This window comes from Glandiceps talaboti, chromosome 5 (assembly GCF_964340395.1).
Source record: "Glandiceps talaboti chromosome 5, keGlaTala1.1, whole genome shotgun sequence".
In the NCBI taxonomy this organism is placed as follows: Eukaryota; Metazoa; Hemichordata; class Enteropneusta; family Spengelidae; genus Glandiceps; species Glandiceps talaboti.
Window position 1 is genome coordinate 6816824 of NC_135553.1, and position 20796 is coordinate 6837619.

The 20796-nt window shown below is 34.7% G+C and overlaps 1 protein-coding gene across 2 annotated transcripts in view; it reads left to right on the forward strand.

Annotated features, from left to right (window-relative positions):
• Positions 1-383: 383 nt before the first annotated feature.
• The window catches only part of LOC144435019 (testis-expressed protein 2-like), a 30623-nt gene continuing 10210 nt past the window's right edge, over positions 384-20796 (forward strand). For both annotated transcript variants that reach the window (XR_013480872.1, XM_078123555.1), the window contains exons 1-4: positions 384-574; positions 1041-2477; positions 16666-17535; positions 18038-18282. Coding sequence is in view for 1 of the 2 variants with exons in the window: in XM_078123555.1 (XP_077979681.1) it covers positions 1227-2477; positions 16666-17535; positions 18038-18282 (2366 nt within the window). In the remaining variant the exon portion in view is untranslated. The remainder of the gene's footprint in view (positions 575-1040; positions 2478-16665; positions 17536-18037; positions 18283-20796) is intronic.

Below are 20796 nucleotides of genomic sequence, written 5' to 3' on the forward strand. Positions count from 1 at the left end.
GTTGTCCTGAGATAACCCTGATAGCCAATCACGTATGGTTGAGTGAAATAATGGCGCACTATGATGGCAGTAATCCCCTGGGCCATTTGAACATTGTATGGAAGCGCCTGAAATATCACAATGTTAAATTTATTAGTGTTTTTTTTTTAATAACTGGGAAAACATTCTTATTGAATGAAAAAACTTGATAATCATGGAAGCACTTTCGATTCATTTGTTGCGGTTTCAATATCAAGTTCATATTTAGATTCCGAATTTCAGTAAAAATCCCATTCTGATTCTAATTGTGGATTGAAGTCTTTCGACAGCCTACGAGGTACGAGGTGACTGTGATTTTGGTCGTAAAGATGTGGTTGATCTCAAAATTTCGGAGAAATTTTACCGACACGACAAATGAACGCCATATCAAAACGAAAGAAACTGGCAGAGCAGAGTTTTATTAATAAACGCCCCTGCGCGAACAACTTGCGCAGTATCGTAACTTGAGCTTTTATTTACATCGTCCGTGATCAGCAGTTGAAGACCACATACAGAAGAGCGAGTGGCGATATTTTGTACACAAAGCAGACCCAAGGTCAGTGGACAGTAATAATACGTAACATTCTCATGGTCAATTTAGCTTATTAAGTGACCAGATTTAACAGTTCCATAATTCATCCATATTTTACAGATTAGTTGACAAACGTCGAGATCTAGTAATGAATGTGTTTTTGTGATATCGTCATTCGACTCGCCTTTTCCGATTCTTTCAAATCTAACTCCAGTCGTTGTCTGCTCGTGGTATCTTGCTATGTATGTTTAGATCATGTCACTTTTACTCGTAGAGAGTTTCTTAAGAGTGATCGGGTGGAGGACAGTTTCCCCATGTTTTATATTTCTTTCTTCTTCTTTGTAACGTATCTTCAATCGTGTGTCGTTATCAGTAGCACACACTAACCTTCAATTACTTGAATAAGTAACCAATTCGTATTAATTTGATCAAATATATAACGAATGATAACTTCTTGTAGTAGTGTCTCATGGCTATATTTATCTTTCAGATCTCTGGAACTGGACCAATGTAAGTGTGAATCAGGGATGTGCAGATATTTAGAGAGGCAATTACCACTATTGCGATCAGAATGTGAAGTGACCATATTTATGCCATCGATACAAATGACTTGAAGGGGTGGAAATACCCACTTGAACAAACACACCTGTAACATACAACAAAACAGTATTTCAAAATGACAGAGAAGAGGGTACCCCCACCAAGGCCTCCTGCACCGAAACTGTCATCACTGAAAGGTAGCAAGAAAACCAACTTACCATCAGTAAGTATTCGATATAACCCTCTCATGTCACAAGATGACGATGATGACCTTGATGATGAGATTGCCATAGTAACAGAGCCAAAGAAACGGACTTCATCATTGCAAAGCAGAAGTGACACCTTAAGTAACAGTAGTGAGAATGGGTACTCAATGTCCTCTAAACCAAAACCGACAGAAAAGAAGGAAAAACCCAAACCTAGCACTCTACCAACGAAGTCAAGGTCATTTGACCGAGGTCTCATCACTGTTAGTGCTGAAACTCTGGAAGAGAACGAAGAAGAGGAAACAAAATCGTTATTTGATGGAATAAAAGATGCTATTAGTGATCCCTTGACGTTTTACAGTAAGTTATTTGAAGAGGAAGCTAAGGAGCTTGAAGACAGACCCCCACCAAGTCCCCCAATGAATAGAAGGCCAAGGTCAAGTAGTGCTAGGAGTAGTAATAATAGTCTAAATTCAAGAACTCAGAGTCTAGATAGTCCATCGGAACTAATGTTTGGTGAAGACGCCCTCGACCTTGTCTCCGATCACTATGATACCCCAGCAACAGAAGGTATCACATTTCTAACAAAAGCTCAAAGTCAAGAAAGGTTACAGAGTCCACGGGGAGACCTTTCCAGAAGTCCTCCAAGGAGGGCACCAGACAGCCCCAAACGACATGCAAATGCCAACAAGAAACCAAACAACATTACAATGTCATTTTCTGGATTATTGGCCCATTCTGTAGGACAAGACAGTGGACATGATGTGGAAGTACCCAAACTTAGTAAACAAACAAGTGATGCAGATGACAGTAAAGGTGACAGTCCAGTGTCAGATCCATGCAGTGATTTTTTAGATTTCAAACTTGAACAACCACAATCACCCAAAGAAGACAAACCATTGGAAGCAATGATAGTTCCATCCGAACCATTCCCGTTTATACCAGTGCTGGTTGTTACTATGCTAGTATTTGCATACTTTATTCTCCCACTTCCACCATACATACAAGGTGTGTTTGTAGGTTTTACGATGGCGTTCTTTCTTGGTAGTCTCTTCATCTGGTTAATGGTGCCATCAAGTCCCAAAGACTTCCCTGACCCTCCAGATGTCAACCTGTTGCCCCCATTAAGAGTACCAGTCACTAAACCCAAACTTAAAGAAGATGAAAAACTCCTGCATAAGGTGAGGCACATAATCTGATTGTTATCTTCTTTGCAATAATTCTGTAGTCATAGTCATTACTAACTTAATGTTTATGCTATCCTATGTAACAGTGCATTTTACTACTCCAGACTAAGTTACCGGAAATAACTATGCTGATTATTAACATCTCAATTGGCCACTGCCTTCTACATTATTTTAAAAAAAGGAAATATAAACAGGGTGTCGACTGTAAGGTATGTTGTGTCACTCCTCTGTCTTGTTATAGGGGTATATTGTTAATGTCAAAATGCCAGACACAGCATACACAAGTATATCTCATAGACTAAACAGGATGGTTACCCAAGGAAAATGAAATACATGTTATATTTTACATTTGTAATATAGTCTAGTCCCTATACACCTCCACGTTTAGTTAGACACCACATCGGCATCCATTGATCCAAACTAGTTTTAATACTGATGATCAGAAACAATTCCCGTGATAGTTCTGTTGTCAATTTTAAAGCTGTCAATATTTGATGAGATAGAAATAATTGTGTTTTTACTGTTTTACATTTTGAGACACATAAAAGTTTTTATTTTTGCAATAATTCTATAGTCATAGCTATTACTAGTAGTCTGGATGCAAGTGTGGTATCCAATCAGATTTGATGAAGGATAAGACTTAAGACTACCGGATACATAGCATGTTGTTCATGGTTCCAGGTAAAAAACCATGGGGGTAAAACTACTGTCTACAGGATGTAACACTGTAACCAACACATTGGTTGATTATTAACCTTATGATGTGATAGTTAACCTTATGTACATCATGTACATGTACCATGGCCTAATTCCACATAACCGGGTATTTCATAGAAAAGGGAATTGAAACATGATGATATATCCCAGGAAAAGGAAACACTTGTATATTATGCATTCAGAGGGTGTCCATTTTATTTCTGATAATCAGAAACATTGATGATTCGTTCATACTTAGATAGAATACCATTTTCTGTTTAATTATCGAAAGTGTCAAAATTTCAATTTTGAAATATCAATTTGTACATTTTAGTTTTTTACTTTTAATTTCAAGTTTGGTATTACTGTTTGTTAATTGTCAATTCCATGTTTGTACTTTCAAAGTGTGATAGGTAGAATAGTGTCATAAAACAAGGCGTTAGTCTTAGACATAAAGAAAGCCCAGTACACAAATTGAGTATATTTGAATAATGTCATTTACTGTACATAGAATTCTCAACAAAAGTCCACTTCATCACAAACATAGACTGTATTAAGATATCTTTTTTGGTCAGTCCTGTCAGTGACTCGTGATCGTGAGTGCTGGTTGATAGCTGGCACGATGTCATATCTTACAGACTGGAACAAACTGTGCAGTAAACATATTACTGGTTATCTGGTTCAACACACAACATTGTCAGGCCAGAGAACCAAATCTCTGGACTATAAAAATATCTGATACTGCCAATATTTCACAAAACTCAGTGACAGCCGCCATTTTTATCAAGGATTGAGGCCCCAAAAAGAAATATTAGATTTATCGTAAAGAAATTTTGATTGATAAAAATGAATTCCAAAGATTGCATGAATATTTCCACTGTCTTTAAATAGTCAGAAAATAAAAGAATGACTATGTTCATAAAGTATTAGTTCTTACTTAACGTCTCTCCATAAAAAAATTAGTTAAAGATCAGAGGGCAAACTGTATTAAGATACCTTGTTGCCAACCCCCACATACAAGAAATGTGAGATTTACTTTAATAGATCAATGAAGGACATGAATGTCTACTCAAGACAAAAATTTACTCTTACACTCACAGACTACCAAACGTTGTAAAAAATGTTTAAATTCCTCCCACAGAATTGTAATTTTGTTTTAAGGAGATCATGTCTATCATGTTGTATATTCAGGCATAAAGAAATTGTATTCCTTCATTTAAAGAGCAATCTCTGTTTTCTATCCAGTCAAATTGGATAAGATAAGGCAGGCAGTCAGACAGAGATGTCAAAGGTCATCACCATAGTAATAGACAAGCCATTTGGTATCCTCACCAAAGTAGGCAAATCGTTGATCCAGATCTTATCATTGTCATCAGTGATGTATTAATGATTCTGACTTGCCACTGTTTAGAGTATAGGGATGAAATCAACCATCAAACTTTAAGTCAGCCATGCATGAATTCTGAAATTATCAAAATAGTCAAAACTGACAGCATCAGCTTTATGTCGTAAACCCATTTCTGTCATCTTTCTCTGACACCCTGTCCTAATTTATGACTTTAACATACAGGAAATGAAAAAAACAGAATCAAATAAAAGTATAAACGTGTGATGCAATACAGTATGTTGTACCTTTTGTCTTGTCAGTCATTAGCCTTGAAGACTTTATTGCATATGTAGGAAGCTATTGCATAATAGATATTTCCTCCTCATTTGCATGTCACCATGGTAACTATGTCAGACAGTAATTGAAATTACTCATGTATTCTTCTGATCAGTGTTTTAAGAATTAAGTGAAATTTACTGATATAACGTAAAACTCTACAGATTGATAATCTATTACAACTGAAATATTCACGTAATTCAGTATAAATGTACATCAGTGTTCCGTTCCTTCCAGGATTAGATGTTTCCTTCTAGAAAGCATAATGAATGTATGGTGACCCTGTTAATGTAAAGTAGTTGCTTAAATAGAGGCCAGGAAAGAGGTGTCACCTCCTAGAGGTCAACATTTGAGATTTAAAATGATGACATGTTGAATCTGATGATTGTTTCAATACCATGTTGACATGAACTGAAGTGTCTTGAAATGTAACCCATATATAGTTACAAGATGACTGTGGGCTATCCTGTCAGAGTGCTGATTAGGTAAAATCTACCTGAGTTCCTAGGATATTTTGCAGAGAATCCTTCAGTAGTTTTGGAAGGTACCTTGTACATGTAGCAAAATATAGCAATCTATACAAGTTTACCAGATCCCCATATATTACCCATAAGTAACATAACTATTCTTGTTGACAGAGACTCTCAGAGAGCACTAATAGTAGTTTAGTTTTGTTTTCATTTTCATTGAGATTGCATGAAACCCTAATACAACAGGAAATGCCCTTAGAATACCTTGTGTACGCTATACTTCTTTGTACTAAATACAAAATGAGGTAGTCATAGTCATATGGAAGTAGCATGGTTTCTTAGTTATCTCACAGGAGATATGTCTGAGAATATTAATGTAGGAATGAGTATTAATAATATTAGACATAATGATATATTTTTATTGGCATTATGCATTTAAAATACACTAGGAAAATGTTTGCCATGTTGCTTAAAACAAACAATTTACTATTTACACAAGATAAATATTTAAAATTGGTGACATAAGACAAGAATAAATCTGTTCAGACTTTTAAAACTGTACAATTATAGTTAAAAGATTATCACAACAGTGACTGAACCACACGTGGAAAGAAACTGTTGCTAAAATGTACTTGACTTGACTTTTAAAGATCGATAGCGTCAGCCAGAAGGGAACAACTGAAAAAGGTCATTTGCGGTATGTGTACTGTCACTGGCAATAAGAGAGGCTATACACAGACAATTTGTTGGTGGTAGAGATTTCAAGAGAGGGCAAATCTGTTCCAATTTTTTCTATGCAGTGGCATGAGTATGAAAGAGAGCAAGCTCCAGTTTCCGAATAAATATATGCTTTATTAGAAATTTATACACTGACGTTTGGGTCTCACACAAGAGACCTTCTTCAGGGATAGACTATAGGACACTGTAAAAAGTGCACAATGTCTACCGGTTGAAGCAGGTATGGTGAAACCGGTTGGAGTAGGAGTGACTGCATTTAAAAGGGAAACATATTTTTTATAAGAATAATTCCTACATTCAATATTTGTTATCAACAATTAGTTTTCAGTCTCATTCCCCCACCCCACCCCCACATGATAAAAGGTTGATGTGAGATTCAGAGTGTACTGTTTATCTAGGCGCAAGAGTTGGGATGAACCAGAGATACAAATGTAGAAATTACATTAAATTAATATGATAGAGTATTAACTGTTTTACATGTTACTGTACTGATATCAGTCATAGTACTGTCAGGGGATTCCAATTAATTAATGAATAAAGTAAATATCACAGGTGATACATGGTAGATGAAAAGGTCAAAATTAAGACATGCACTGACACAAAAAAATTAGTGAATTATTCATTAGAATAAGGTAATTCATGAAGTAATGACTTGATAACAGGTACAGCAAATATAGAGGCAGAATTGGGTCGTTTCATAGACCGAGTTGGATCGTTTTGTAGGCAGAGTTGGATCGTTTTGTAGGCAGAGTTGGGTCATTTCATAGGCCAAGTTGGGTCATTTCATATGCAGAGTTGGGTCATTTCATAGGCCGAGTTGGATCGTTTTGTAGGCAGAGTTGGGTTGTTTCATCAACAGAGTTGGGTTGTTTCATGTGTACAGTTGGGTCGTTTTGTAGGCAGAGTTGGGTCTTTTCATTGGCTGTCTGAGTAGGGTCGTTTCATATCCTGATTTTCTATAAAAAGAACAACTGGAATACAACATAGTGGAAACAAATTGTGATGTAGCTAGGAGATATGACTATGTATATCAAAGATGACACTGCCTGACACTGCCTAACACTGAGGAAGTCATCTCGTATTGGAACATAAGTAAAATATTGCAATGGCTACAAAAACTTATATTGAATATGACACTACAAAATATAGTATATGGAATATTAATTGTGAATTATTAGAGAAGAAATTATGAAAAATTGTATTGTATATGAAGATGTAGAACCTATTATAGAAGATGACACTATTGGTTAGTAGGAATAGGATTGTTGATTATGAATTATGACGAAAGAAATCGTTGAAAAAATTCATAAGACTGCAAAGATTGATCATGTATGTATATAGTAAAGTGAATATTTCCATACATGAAAGATGTGAGCTTTAGTGTGAATTTTATACTTGAAAGACAGGTGCTCTAGAGATAACACTGTCAGGTATAGATGAAAGAATTTTGATGGTAAAATTGTTTTGAAAATAATCTTATGGAAAATTATGACAAGAAGTACAGTTTTCATTTCGTACTGAAAATGACACAACCAGATGTTGTAAAGCGATTACCATGTATATTGTCTAGTGTCTGTGTTCCTTTGTAGACAAGTATGGATGTGTTATTCCAGGTTGCTATGGTAACACATCCAGACTGAAATAAACTGATTGTGGTTATAAAGTGAGTAGCTATTAAGTGTCTGTAGTTGAGACGATTGAAATATCACTTTATATAGAAAAGACATCATTCGGTATATGTAGCCTTGATACAGTGAATGTTAGAAATACGAGTTTTCTATTTGAGATGTGTCTAAAAGTGTATCATCAATCACTTCTAGAATTGTGTAAATCTGTCAGCCTTAGCATTTAAAAAAAGTAACAAATCTATATGTGTACGTCCACTCTCTAAAAGTGATATAAGAGTGTGTCTGTACATAGACATCTATGGTCTGCTGAGAGATTTTAAATGGTTAATTGACGAGGCGTTCAGAGATTTATCTGTGAAAGAAACAAGACATGGAAATCTTTAATTGACTTCACTATAAAGACAACATGTAAATGTACATGTACATGTAAGTGTAGGTATTTAAACGAGTCTTGAAATGTTACTAGTATGTACCATACACATGTATGAAGACAGATAGGGAAGTGATTCTGAAAATGAACTATGTAAATGATGTAACTACATATACATGTAGTATACATTACACCAGGTGCTGCTCATTTCTAAATGATTCAGCTATTACATATCAGATTCCCACACAGCTGTGTGAAGGGCAATATGATATTCATGCAATTTCCAGAAAATTGTATCTAAGGTTTGCGTTTAGAGGTAACCTAATCAGACAAATATTGCAGTGCAGACCGGATTTACAGTATGTGTAGGAGGTATACATGCCCAGAATGAGTTGTGGCTGTAATCTGAGAATGTGGACACATCACTAAATCAAGGCATATCACAGTAGCATTGGAAAAAAGACTAGTTTTGTTGACTAACTATTGGTAATCAAGTTACTGAAGTAATTCTGTCATATAGTGTTTATACAGGAATAAACAGTGTTGTTGTAATTATAATTTTCACAGCAGTTTATCAGTGAATAACATATTGAGTTACATATATGCCTTCTAGATAAAAAAAAATGAAGTATATTATAGTATTAGTAAGAAATAGAAAAAGGATCCAATTTTTAGAGAAATAAAGGTCTACTGTCCTTGTACATTAATTCAGTAGAAAGAGGTATTCATAGAAAATCATCTTGTATTTTTCTCGCTCATAAAAAAGGCAATTATTCATAGCAGCCAAAGAGAGATGTAATGGTATTTCCAATGAAAAGACTGTTCAAAATTGAGCTAATTTATTGGTGTAATTTGATGACGAGTACCATGACCACGGCCTCATAGGTGTGTGTGTATGTGTGTGTGTGGGCTGCAAGAGGCAGGCATGTAAAATTTCAATGAAGTTTTCAATCTCAAATTCTGTTTATAGCATCCTAATTGCCAATTTGGCTTTTAAATGTCTGCATCTGTGTATTATATTTTAATATGCATGGAGGCACAACAAAATTTATTTATAACGATTCCTATTTCTTTTGATATTGGTTTCTGGTGATGTGGGATAATCTGTTTTGACATGCATTTTTATGACTATACTCAAATGTCAGTTCATTTGTCTCACAGGGTCTTACATACAGCTTATAACATTTCTATGCAATGCTGTCTGTTACATGTATATCATGGTGTATTTTACACTTCTGTACCATTTATAACTTTCTCTGCAATCTTGTCAATTATATCAGAGTGTATTTTCACTTTTAGTACCTCAAGGATAAAATCACCCCAAAAAATATTTTCTATGTGTTGTGTCTTAGATTAGGAAATAAATTCTGATAAATTATGCTATTTCTGTTTTCTTTGATAACAGTAAATCCTTCAAATAAACACTTTTAGATAATATTTTGTAAAATAATATAAATAATGTTAATAATGCTAATTGTTCAACAGATTGTAATAAATCTGATTGTACAGATAAAGTGAAAGGAATTTTTTTTAAATAAAATGGCTGAAAGAAATATACCTTGTATATATGATCCACAATTCCATTTTATATAGATTTACCTTGAGTAATACCAGTAACAAACACACAATTATCAAATACCTTTCATTTATGTCAGCTACAGTTTTCCTGTTTTTCATCGATTTCTTTTTACATGTACTTCAGCTGCCATTTATCTTCATACATTTTTAAAATTACAAATCATTTTATAACAGTACAACTTGGTTTTCTCATAATTCGCTAATAATTTATGATGAACATATGACAATGTTAATTATATTACCTGACAAACTGACAATTAAGTGCATTGACCCGGTTAGTTAAATACCTCATTTATAACCATTCAGATTTTAATTGCAGAATAATTTAAATTCTTGTTTTTTGAACAGGTAGAATAAATGAGATCTATACAAACTACATGTCACATTGTCAGTACAATACACCTGGTTCTGTATATTTCCCATGATTATGTCTGCTGAGTAAAGATAACATAAAAACTATGTAGCCAATTATTGAGACTACATCCTAGACTGTAATTAGTGACAGAGTGATGGATTATTACTGTGAAATCTGCCGACAATTTTCAATTTCATAATTACGGGTGGAATGATGGATTATGAGTGTTAAATCTACTGCCTGTTGCTTAAATCAGATTTTTTGATTTATTGATGTATTGAAATTGGTTTGTTAAACAGTCCATGCTCCAGTGATGACCTTGTTGATGATGTCATTGGAATTTCCTGACAGCTGATGTCAGGATGAAGTATATGTTGTTGATGATGTCATAGGAATTTGCTGTCAGCTGATGTCAGGATGAAGTATATGTTGTAGATGATGTGATAGGAATTTGCTGTCACCTGATGTCAGGATGAAGTTGTGTTGATGATGTCATAGGAATTTGCTGTCACCTGATGTCAGGATGAAGTTGTGTTGTTCATGATGTCATAGGAATTTGCTGTCAGCTGATGTCAAGATGAAGTATATGTTGTTGATGATGTCATAGGAATTTGCTGTCACCTGATGTCAGGATGAAGTTGTGTTGTTGATGATGTCATAGGAATTTGCTGACAGCTGATGTCAGAATGAAGTATATGTTGTTGATGATGTCATAGGAATTTGCTGTCAGCTGATGTCAGGATGAAGTATATGTTGTTGATGATGTCATAGGAATTTGCTGTCAGCTGATGTCAGGATGAAGTATATGTTGTTGATGATGTCATAGGAATTTGCTGTCAGCTGATGTCAGGATGAAGTTGTGTTGTTGATGATGTCATAGGAATTTGCTGTCAGCTGATGTCAGGATGAAGTATATGTTGTTGATGATGTCATAGGAATTTGCTGTCAGCTGATGTCAGGATGAAGTGTATGTTGTTGATGATGTACATGTACTGTAACTTTTCAGATTTGTTGTTGTTTGTTATTATCTGTGCTGAGTACATGTTGTGGTGGTTGTGTGATTGTTGATAGTGTTGAGGATGATGGTATATATTGGTCCTATGGTTGTATTTTGGTGGTATTTGTTTGGTGGTTGTAGTGATGTTGGTAGTGTTTGTCATGTTTATATTGTTAGTACATGTAGTAATTTTATGGTGGTATTGGTCATTGGTCTCATAGTAGTGATAATTGATCATACATGTACATATACATGTGGTCGTTAATAGCAGTGATGGTGGTATTGGTCATGTGGTTGTTAGTAGTGATGTCAGTGGTATTGGTCATATGTTACTAGTCATTAGTAGTGATGATGGTGGTATTTGTTATGTGTTGCTGGTAGTGATGATGGTGGTATTGGTCATGTGGTTGTTAGTCGTGATGATGGTGGTATTGGTCATATGTTACTAGTCATTAGTAGTGATGATGGTGGTGGTGGTATTGGTCATGTGATACTAGTCATTGATAGGAGTTATGTTGGTATTGGTCATATGTTGCTGGTTGTTAGTAGCAATGGTGGTTGTTTCTAGTGATGGTGATATATGGTCAATGATGATGGTGGTATTGGTCATGTGTCATTATTTTCTGTCACATTGTCAATTTACATATCCATATATGGTAGTCCAACAACTGGTGACGGTGACAAGTACAATCATGTAATTATATTTATCGGTTACAGGAGTGGTTGGGAGATTGGGTGGTATTCTGGGGGGGGGGGGATTGAATGTTATTTGGTAAGCCTGGTTTTTATAAGTATTGAATTAGAAACATGTATTATGTGAATGTATGATAGTCCAATAGCAGACAATCAAGATTAAGACATGCACATAAAAAGGAAAATCAAAGTAGCATTCTTATCAAAGGCTTTCTCCTTTCAAATTCTCGAGCAAAAGAAGCTCAAAAAATGACAGGGAAATATGTGCCCAATCGTTGAAATGATGAAAGCAGTCAATCAATCATAGCAAAAGATTTTCTGTCAATAACAAATGACTGTAATTTAGGGAAACAGTCTCTGTCTAGATGACGTGAAGACTCAATGCAAATTAAAGATGACCTTTACTTTCAGCTCTATCATAATCAGAATACTTTACAATGTACATAGATTGAACATTTCTGTATCTTTGTACATGTATGTATGTACAGTGGAATGTGATTAACAAATCTGTCAATAGATAAACTTAGAGTCAACCAGTTATTTGTTAACATGACATCTTTTCAACTAATACACTGACATGACATCTATTCAAATAATACCCGGAATGTCTTGATTGTATGGAATAAAATTTTCATGAAATGATGGGTTTACTACAGATAATAACAGTGAAGTAAATAAGTAAAAGCAGTATAGAATTATCCCTTTTGGTTCACAGGTAGTCATTGGTTGGGTCCACTCTATTATTAAAAAAATAGCAGATAAATAAATAATGGCTAAATATTTACTTAATACTGTGTAGTATTAAGATTTTATTTTGAGAGGTGGGGTGGGGGTGATTGGATAACAAAAATGTGGCATGATTTAGAATCATTATCACCATTTATGTAAGGTCCAATAGAGAGAGAGTCCTTCATACATGTATGTACAATTCAATCCTGATTATCAAATTTGTCTGTACAGAGTCCTTCATATACATGTATGTGTGATCAAAATTAAAGATAGTAAAAAAAATGACACCATTGCAACAAGAAAAGAATAACGAAGCAAATAACTGAAAGTAAAAAATAAGAAATGGGGAAAGATGTTTGGGCTAAGAGATTGAAAGATGGCAGATACATTAGATTAGAGCTGTCAGTTTCACTTAATGTTAGCTGTTAATATTAGTTAGATGTACACAGTGTGACATACATCTACATGTATATATACAGGTCTGTGTGTTACTTACTCAGCCTTGAATCTATGCTCTCTTACACTCTAGATTAATAAGGCAGCTTATAAGTTATACATAGCAGTTTAGAAGATTGTAAAAGCAACTTACTATATAACATTTGATTGTAAAATGTATAGCTTCTTTTATTGAAAAGTATTACATTTTCTGGTATTAAGAAACCTATATCATAGCCACTTATAGACATTACGTATCATTCATCACTTTCATTGTACTCATCACACCAGATGCCATACCATTTGCATGCTCACATCTCACATATATTAAATCATCATTTCCTATCTCTATATATTTTTATATCTTTATGTGCATTTGCACTATTTTTTTGCATGGCAGTTATGGCAGTCCTATGGGTACACAGAGGTGACTATATTTTTATAGCTTTCATTGCACCATCTCACAAATATACATGTTCCTAAGCCTCAGTAATCCAGGCCTTGTAACATGATTAATAATGATAGGTAAAGGGTCAAAGGTCAAGACTGAGATAGCTTCCTGGTTGTATTCTCCAGTAGTTGAATACAATCAGTAGCCATTGCGTGTGATGTCACACCCATCTGGCTGTTTAGTGTCACAGTATGTATTTGTCTATTCAAAGTACAACATTTCTCAAAACTGCCCATCAAAATTAATAAAATTTTATTATTTGTTTAGTTATATATTTTAGTGATATACTTTAATAATACAAATATGTTCATTATGGCAATATATAAAATATCAAAGATTAAAAAAATATATATATTTGAAACAAAAGACCTGGATTACTAAGTCTTCAACTGTGTATACAATAGCCACCCTTCCTCCCAATATCATGTAATGCACATGTCTTCCAACACATACATGTATACAGCTATATATATAATACATTGGTTGAATTTGAAGGTTTTAGTCCTGTGTTCCTCTTTACCCAACTTATTGTGTTGAGTTATGATAATTATGTAGGTATGTACTAGTGTGAATATGGTACATGTAGTATTTATAGAAGAACTTGTTTGATCAAGTTTTTTATGCTCACTCTGAATATTTGAATGTAGCTTTCAATTCTGTGTTTGTGATAGCTAGAAACTGTATATGCCAGTACAGTGACACCTCAGTAGTGGTCATGTGATAGTACATGTATATGTTACATGTATACACAATGTTATAGGGATATGTGCATGTGACACATTCCAATGTTAATATGTCAATCACACCGTCGTCGTATAATATATATGATGTATATTATGTACCATCACACATGAACACTACTGAGGTATCACTGTATACATGTCATGTATATAGGCAGTAAATATTTATAGCATGTGTCTGTCTAAAACAGAAATTATAAATATTGTTCATCTTTCCTCAATATCAACATTCTCAACTTTTTAAAATAAAATAACACATGTTGTATCAATATTACAATAATGTTGAGGTGTTCACCCCTCCCTATTTTGTATATTTTAGTGAATTTTTGACATTTCATCATGTGACTTTTATCCTGTGAAATCTATTCCACAAGTAAGATTGGTGACTGTTCCATCTTTGTTAGCCCTCAAATATACCATAAGACACTTGATATCAAAGTTAGCAGATGTATTGAAAACATCACAAACATTGAATTGAAAGCTACATTATGGTTCTCTTTGACTGCAATATACATAGCTACATGTGATCCTGTCAGTGGTTTTGATTGTTAACTATTCTACTTAACTATTCTACCTGTGTATAGAATGACCTACATGTATAGTTTGCGTCACCATTTCTTTCCATATTATTCCTCAATATTTTTCTTCATTTCCTTCTTCAAGGAAAATATGAGTGACCTATAAAGAGGCTCTTGCCACTACTCATCTAGTGACTTGCAGTGACAACCCTTAGGTCATGAGTACTTTGTGGCTGAATGAAGAAAAATATTGGGGAATAACATATTACCATCGCCAGTAATGAAAAAAAATTGGGGGAAATTAATGGCAATTTTGAGCATTTTGACTCATATTTCGAACACAGCAGAACCAATGACATAGACACGTGTTGTCATAACATAGAATGACCAGAGTATATATTCCATATATTTTGTTGAAACCTGGCGCATGCATGGTATAATACATTTTAGTAAGTGACTGTCATACTAACAAGTGTGATGTGTTTTGGTACTAACCACTTTCATGTATTACCAGTCTGTTTGTATCAGTGGAAATGTAGACACCGGTATTTGCAATGTAATAATTAGACTAAACTTAACATTTCATTATACATTCCCAGTCGTCACTTGGTGGCCCAACTCTCCTATCAGTGTACATTTACATGTCTTGAAAAAGGAGTTTGGTGCCAGTCTATCCCTGCATTCAACATGTATGAACAAAATCATGATATCTAATAAAGTATTGTGTATTAAGCCTGAGATACATGTAGACCTGTAGAATCGGAAGTCAACTATTTATCCAAACCAGGAGTATACTACTGACACAGAAGAAAGAAATACGACTATGATTATGCTATATATATACATGTATATCATACCATTGATATCATACATTTGGGGATTTGTCACATCTGTAATAAAATAAAAACACAAAGTCTATAGTATTCATCCTCTACAAAGGTTAGAGTGTTGAGATGTTTCAGTTGATTTTCATACATGATAGTTTTAATATGTAGACTAAAAGAGTAGTTGTTGTGTGTATACACTCAATATCACTTGCTAACACACAATGTTTCTATGTTTGTATAGGAGCATAGACAATGATCAATCTTTTAGTCTATGTATAATTAGCAAGAGCCCTAGAGGGACAATCACACAATGTCGCACAAGCTCACGAACATCGTTTGTTGAGGTCAAACACCCCCCCCCCCCCCAAGAACATTCACAAGTGCAACATCATGGTGGAAACTATGATGAAAACTGTAATGGTCACACCACTACGATCAATGTAGTGTAAAAACATGATTGTTAAAGCATACCAGAAATCCAACACCATACACGTATCTTACATGAGAAGTAAGTTATTGTCAACTTATCAACATCTCATTAGTAAATACAAATTTAGCTGTTATCATTCCGTTGAAATTTGGTTAAAAGTGTGATAATGATGTTCAGCAATGGCATTGATACCAGACCCCCTACCCCCAAACAAACAAAGTTCGCTTATTGAGGTGCTTGTGTGACATTGTGCAATCGTCCCTAAGTATAGGTAAGTTTTGTATTCAGAAAATTAATCGAAAGTGAAACTCCTATGTTGATGTCATTGTAGAAATGATCATTGATTGATCACATCTCATTGTTCCTATGGGTAGGATACTGCATTGATCCTATTAAAGTTGGATCATAGACATAACAGTTCACTTTGCTCAACAACAACAAGATGGTTGATAACATCAACTGTAGGAATAGAAGTTGAGAAAGTTGTATACATTTTTTAGGAAATTGCAAAATTTTATGAATTGTTGGAAAAGGAAAGTATGTAAAGTTAAAACTGGTAACTTTTATAGAATTGTCAATTGATGGCAGAAATTTCGTGGACTTTTCAGTTACATGTAATACTAAACGATGTTATCAAATCATACCAAGTTGTGATTGTAACAGTGCAGCAATTTATGGTTAAGTATTCTTCAGCAGAATATTCAAGTACCAACATTTCCTACATGCAGCAAAAATTACCCTCCTTCCCTAAAAGAACAAAACACAGCAACAACAAGCAAACATATAAACTCAGTGTTGCCCCTTTGATAAACACTCCATGCGTTTACTTAAAGTTAAAAAATCATTGTTCTGTTTAACCTTTAGGGTTGGATGAATGAGTTACTGAAGTATGATCCCGACAACTACCATATAAGTCACACTCATTCCATCTATGTACGTCTTGAGGATTACTTCCTTCGACTCTCCAGACCCAAACAGAACATTCCACGCAAAGCATCATGGGATGAGCCACATCACAACGCAATGTTCATCCATCAGAGACACTTTGACTTGAGAGGCAGTAAGATATTCCTACTCCCAGAAGGACTCTGTAGGAAGAGGTGGTGGAGTAAGAAGTATCCGATTTGCATACAGCTGGCTAAGAAAGGAACTAAAGCACAGAGAAAATTGGCAGAAAGTCCAACTGATGTGCCAATGCCTGATAATGCAAAGGGTTTTGATATCATACAGAGAGAAGAGTGTACGGATACAAAACTGATTGTGTTTGGAAGAACTGGTAGAGAGAAAGAAGAATGGTATCGGAAATTAGAAATTGCTGCCAATTGGGACGTGACAAAGGGAAAGAAACCCTTACTGACATTACTGAAAGACAAACCATCTACCAAGATAAAAGATGACAGTGCTAAAGCATCAACCGATGATGATACCACTGTACCACTTGAAGACATAGAACGTACCAATCTCAAAGCTGGTGTAGATTACTATAAGTATATGTCCAAGTTGATCCCCAAAGACAAAGATGACCTAGGTCTTGGGGTCAATGTCAAATCAGGCGGTGTGACTTATGCTAGTCCGGCACGTAGAACCAAGGCAGAACAACAACAATCCAGCAATGAATCGCCAGCGTCCTGGGTTAACGCACTGATTAGTCGGAGTTTCTGGGACTTCTTACGTGAACAACAGTGGGCAGGTGTTGTTGCACATAAGATACAGAGGAAACTGAGTAAAATAAAGGTTTGTACATTTCAGTAACTTAAAGTGGCCACATGAATGAGGATTTGGTAATTATTTTGGATTTTTAACGTATAAATAAGTATATCATGGCTTCCTAATTGAAAAATCAATGTGAAACAACATAGACCAAGTCTGTGTTTGTAACTCATTACATCGCAAAATGCTAAAAGATGTGTAAAAAATGTTTGTTATTGTACGTACAATAACACACTTTGCACATTCATTAATATTTTACAATGCAATGTAATAGATTGAAAATAATAGATTATGAAAGACTTGTTTGTGTTTAGACTCGAAAGTTTTTTACAAACAAAAGTGAAAGTTGATCAGAGAGCATCAATGGAAATCTTGAAGTTATCTCCATGTATGGAAATGTCTCTACCAAGTGTCCACTCAATATTCATAAAATATGTGTGTGGTATATAAAACATGGTATAAAAAGAATCTTTATCTGTTTTTTGTCAAAATTGTGATGGTATTTTTTACTTTTGGATGATTACAGGTACCTTACTTCATCAATGAGTTAGAGATTACAGACATAGATCTAGGAATTGCCATGCCTGTCGTCCGACGTGCCTCCAAGCCTGTCATGGATGAAGGTGGCCTATGGGTTGACTTAGATATCACCTACTATGGCTCCTGTTGTATGACGCTGGAAACTAAACTCAACTTGTACAAACTTGGCAAAGACAACGGTGATACAGCTGAAAGAAAACTATCCTCTTCTAAAACAACCAACCCTAACAGGTAATGTTGCTATCTGAAAGCTATCATGTAAATCATTATTTCCAGAGTGCTAGGGAGCACTCTTGGAACTATTGTTTTGCCTGGATAACAGGTTACTTTCTTTATCGACTCGATAGTTACTTCTTGTTTTGCTGACAACTATGCATGGTCAAATATTGAACTAGCTGCCCAGAGAAAAGTCAAACACAAAGTCATTGACCAATCAATGATCAAACAGGAAACTCACTGACCAATCAGTGGTCAAACAACATAGTCACTGATCAATCAGTGGTCAAACAACAAAGTTACTTACTGACCAATCAGTGGTCAAACACCAAACTCACTAACCAATCAGTAGGCAACACCAAACTTACTAACCAATCAATGGTCAAACAACAAACTCACTAACCAATCAGTAGGCAACACCAAACTTACTAGCCAATCAATGGTCAAACAACAAACTCACTAACCAATCAATTGTTCAAAAACCATACTCACTAATCAATCAATGTTCAAACAGTAAACTCACTAAAAGCCAATCAGTGGTCAAACAACAAACTCACCAACCAATCAGTAGGCAAATACCAAACTAACCGACCAATCATACAATGGTCAACACCAGACTTACAACACCAATCCCACTTAATAATTAATGTGACTTCAACAACCTTACTTCTGTTAACATTATGTTTATGTACAATATAATCTTTTTGTTTTGACATACATGAATCAAAATAATAAAGTTACCCTCCCACATGATTATGTACATATCTTTATTCCCTACACTTGTGTCCTGCTCCTTTGAATGGAACTAGTAATATGTGAATGCTTTTATAAATGTTGACATAACCTTGTAAACCTGTTGACTTAATCTGTCAGCACCTGAACAAACGTTAATGTTCAAAAGGATCTTTGCAAGGTCAAAATCAAGTTTGAAATAATACAGAGTTAAAAGAAATACATGACATTTATCTAAACCTATAGCTTATACTTTTATACAAACCTTATTTTGTTAACTATTATTACTCTAGTTTATATATTTTACTAGTTTGTTTTAGCACCAAACACTTATTGCAGAAAATCCAATGGAGAAATGTAGTTTTCCTAACGGATGCAATAAACATTCTATTCTATTCTATTCTATTCTATTCTGTTCTAATAAGACTTGTGCAAAGACAGTCAACACCAAGTTTGAAATACAAATGATAAATGAAAAGGTTATCGTAAATGCAAAGATATAGAATTGAGTGTATGTTAATGAGTGTGAGGCTGTTATTATTTGTCTATTCACTTTGACTATTCCTACCCACATTATGATTCTAACACATATTCTTTGCTGTGTTGATTTTTTAACTCTAGCGTGAACTTTCCTTTTTTTCCTATATCTTTTCTGTTCCTATGTTATCGCACTGCCCTTCCTTGCTTGGTTTTTATCCCCTTGGGCATGCTTTGTGTGGTTTTTAGCAAGGGAAAGAAGGTTGCTAGTAGTTCTAGCTCTAAGCTGAGGACAAAAATTAACAGGACAGTTTCAAGGCTAAGTGGTCGCAGGTCTTCTAACCCAGCTTCTGAAACTAAGTTAACAGTGAGGTGAGATGTATAAAAACATATCAAACTGTATGTCAACATTTCAATGTCATGGCCAGAGAAATCAAGTCCTCATTTATTTCTCATACAATCTGTAATTTGTAGTCATTGTCTGTTATGTCCTTGCTAAAACATGACAATTTGAATGTTTCATCTCATTTTTGTGAAAAAGTATCCAAAACTTGTGATACCTTATAAATTGACAATTTCATATCATTATTGATATTGTATTAACAGTTAAATAATGTATGTATATTAAATATATAAAAATCATTTTCCATAATCAGCACCATGTTTAGCTCTTCCATTTACCATTGTATTGGTTAGTCTTATATTAACAACATTGATAATATCAACAGGACAAGTTTTGACATTCAAACCCCAAAATAACAGATTAGTCCACTACTTGCACCCACCAAGGCATGTCATTGTCACTACTAATATACACCCACTGTACATAAAGATTGGCCCACTGGTCTAGAATCTCTCAATATAGCTCACATGTATGCGCACACCCTCATTCTCTGATTCAGCAATATGTACAATGCATGCAGTGTGGAAGCATGTGTTACCATAAGATCCATATACATGTATTTTCAATACCAGTCTTAGATTCACACATAGCCATTCTAGGTTATCTCACATGTGACCATGCTAAAATATTTCATATATTCTTGTGCATATCTCACACACCGAAGATTAAATACCTCACACGGCCATTCTAGCATATCTTATTACAGCCATGCAAGGATATTTCGTACATTACTGTGATGATATCTCACACAGCCATGCAAGGATATCTTATGACAACCTTGCAAGGATATTTCATACATTACTGTGATATCTCACACAGCCATGCAAGGATATCTTATGACAGCCTTGCAAGGATATTTCGTACATTACTGTGATGATATCTCACACAGCCATGCAAGGATATCTTATTACAGCCTT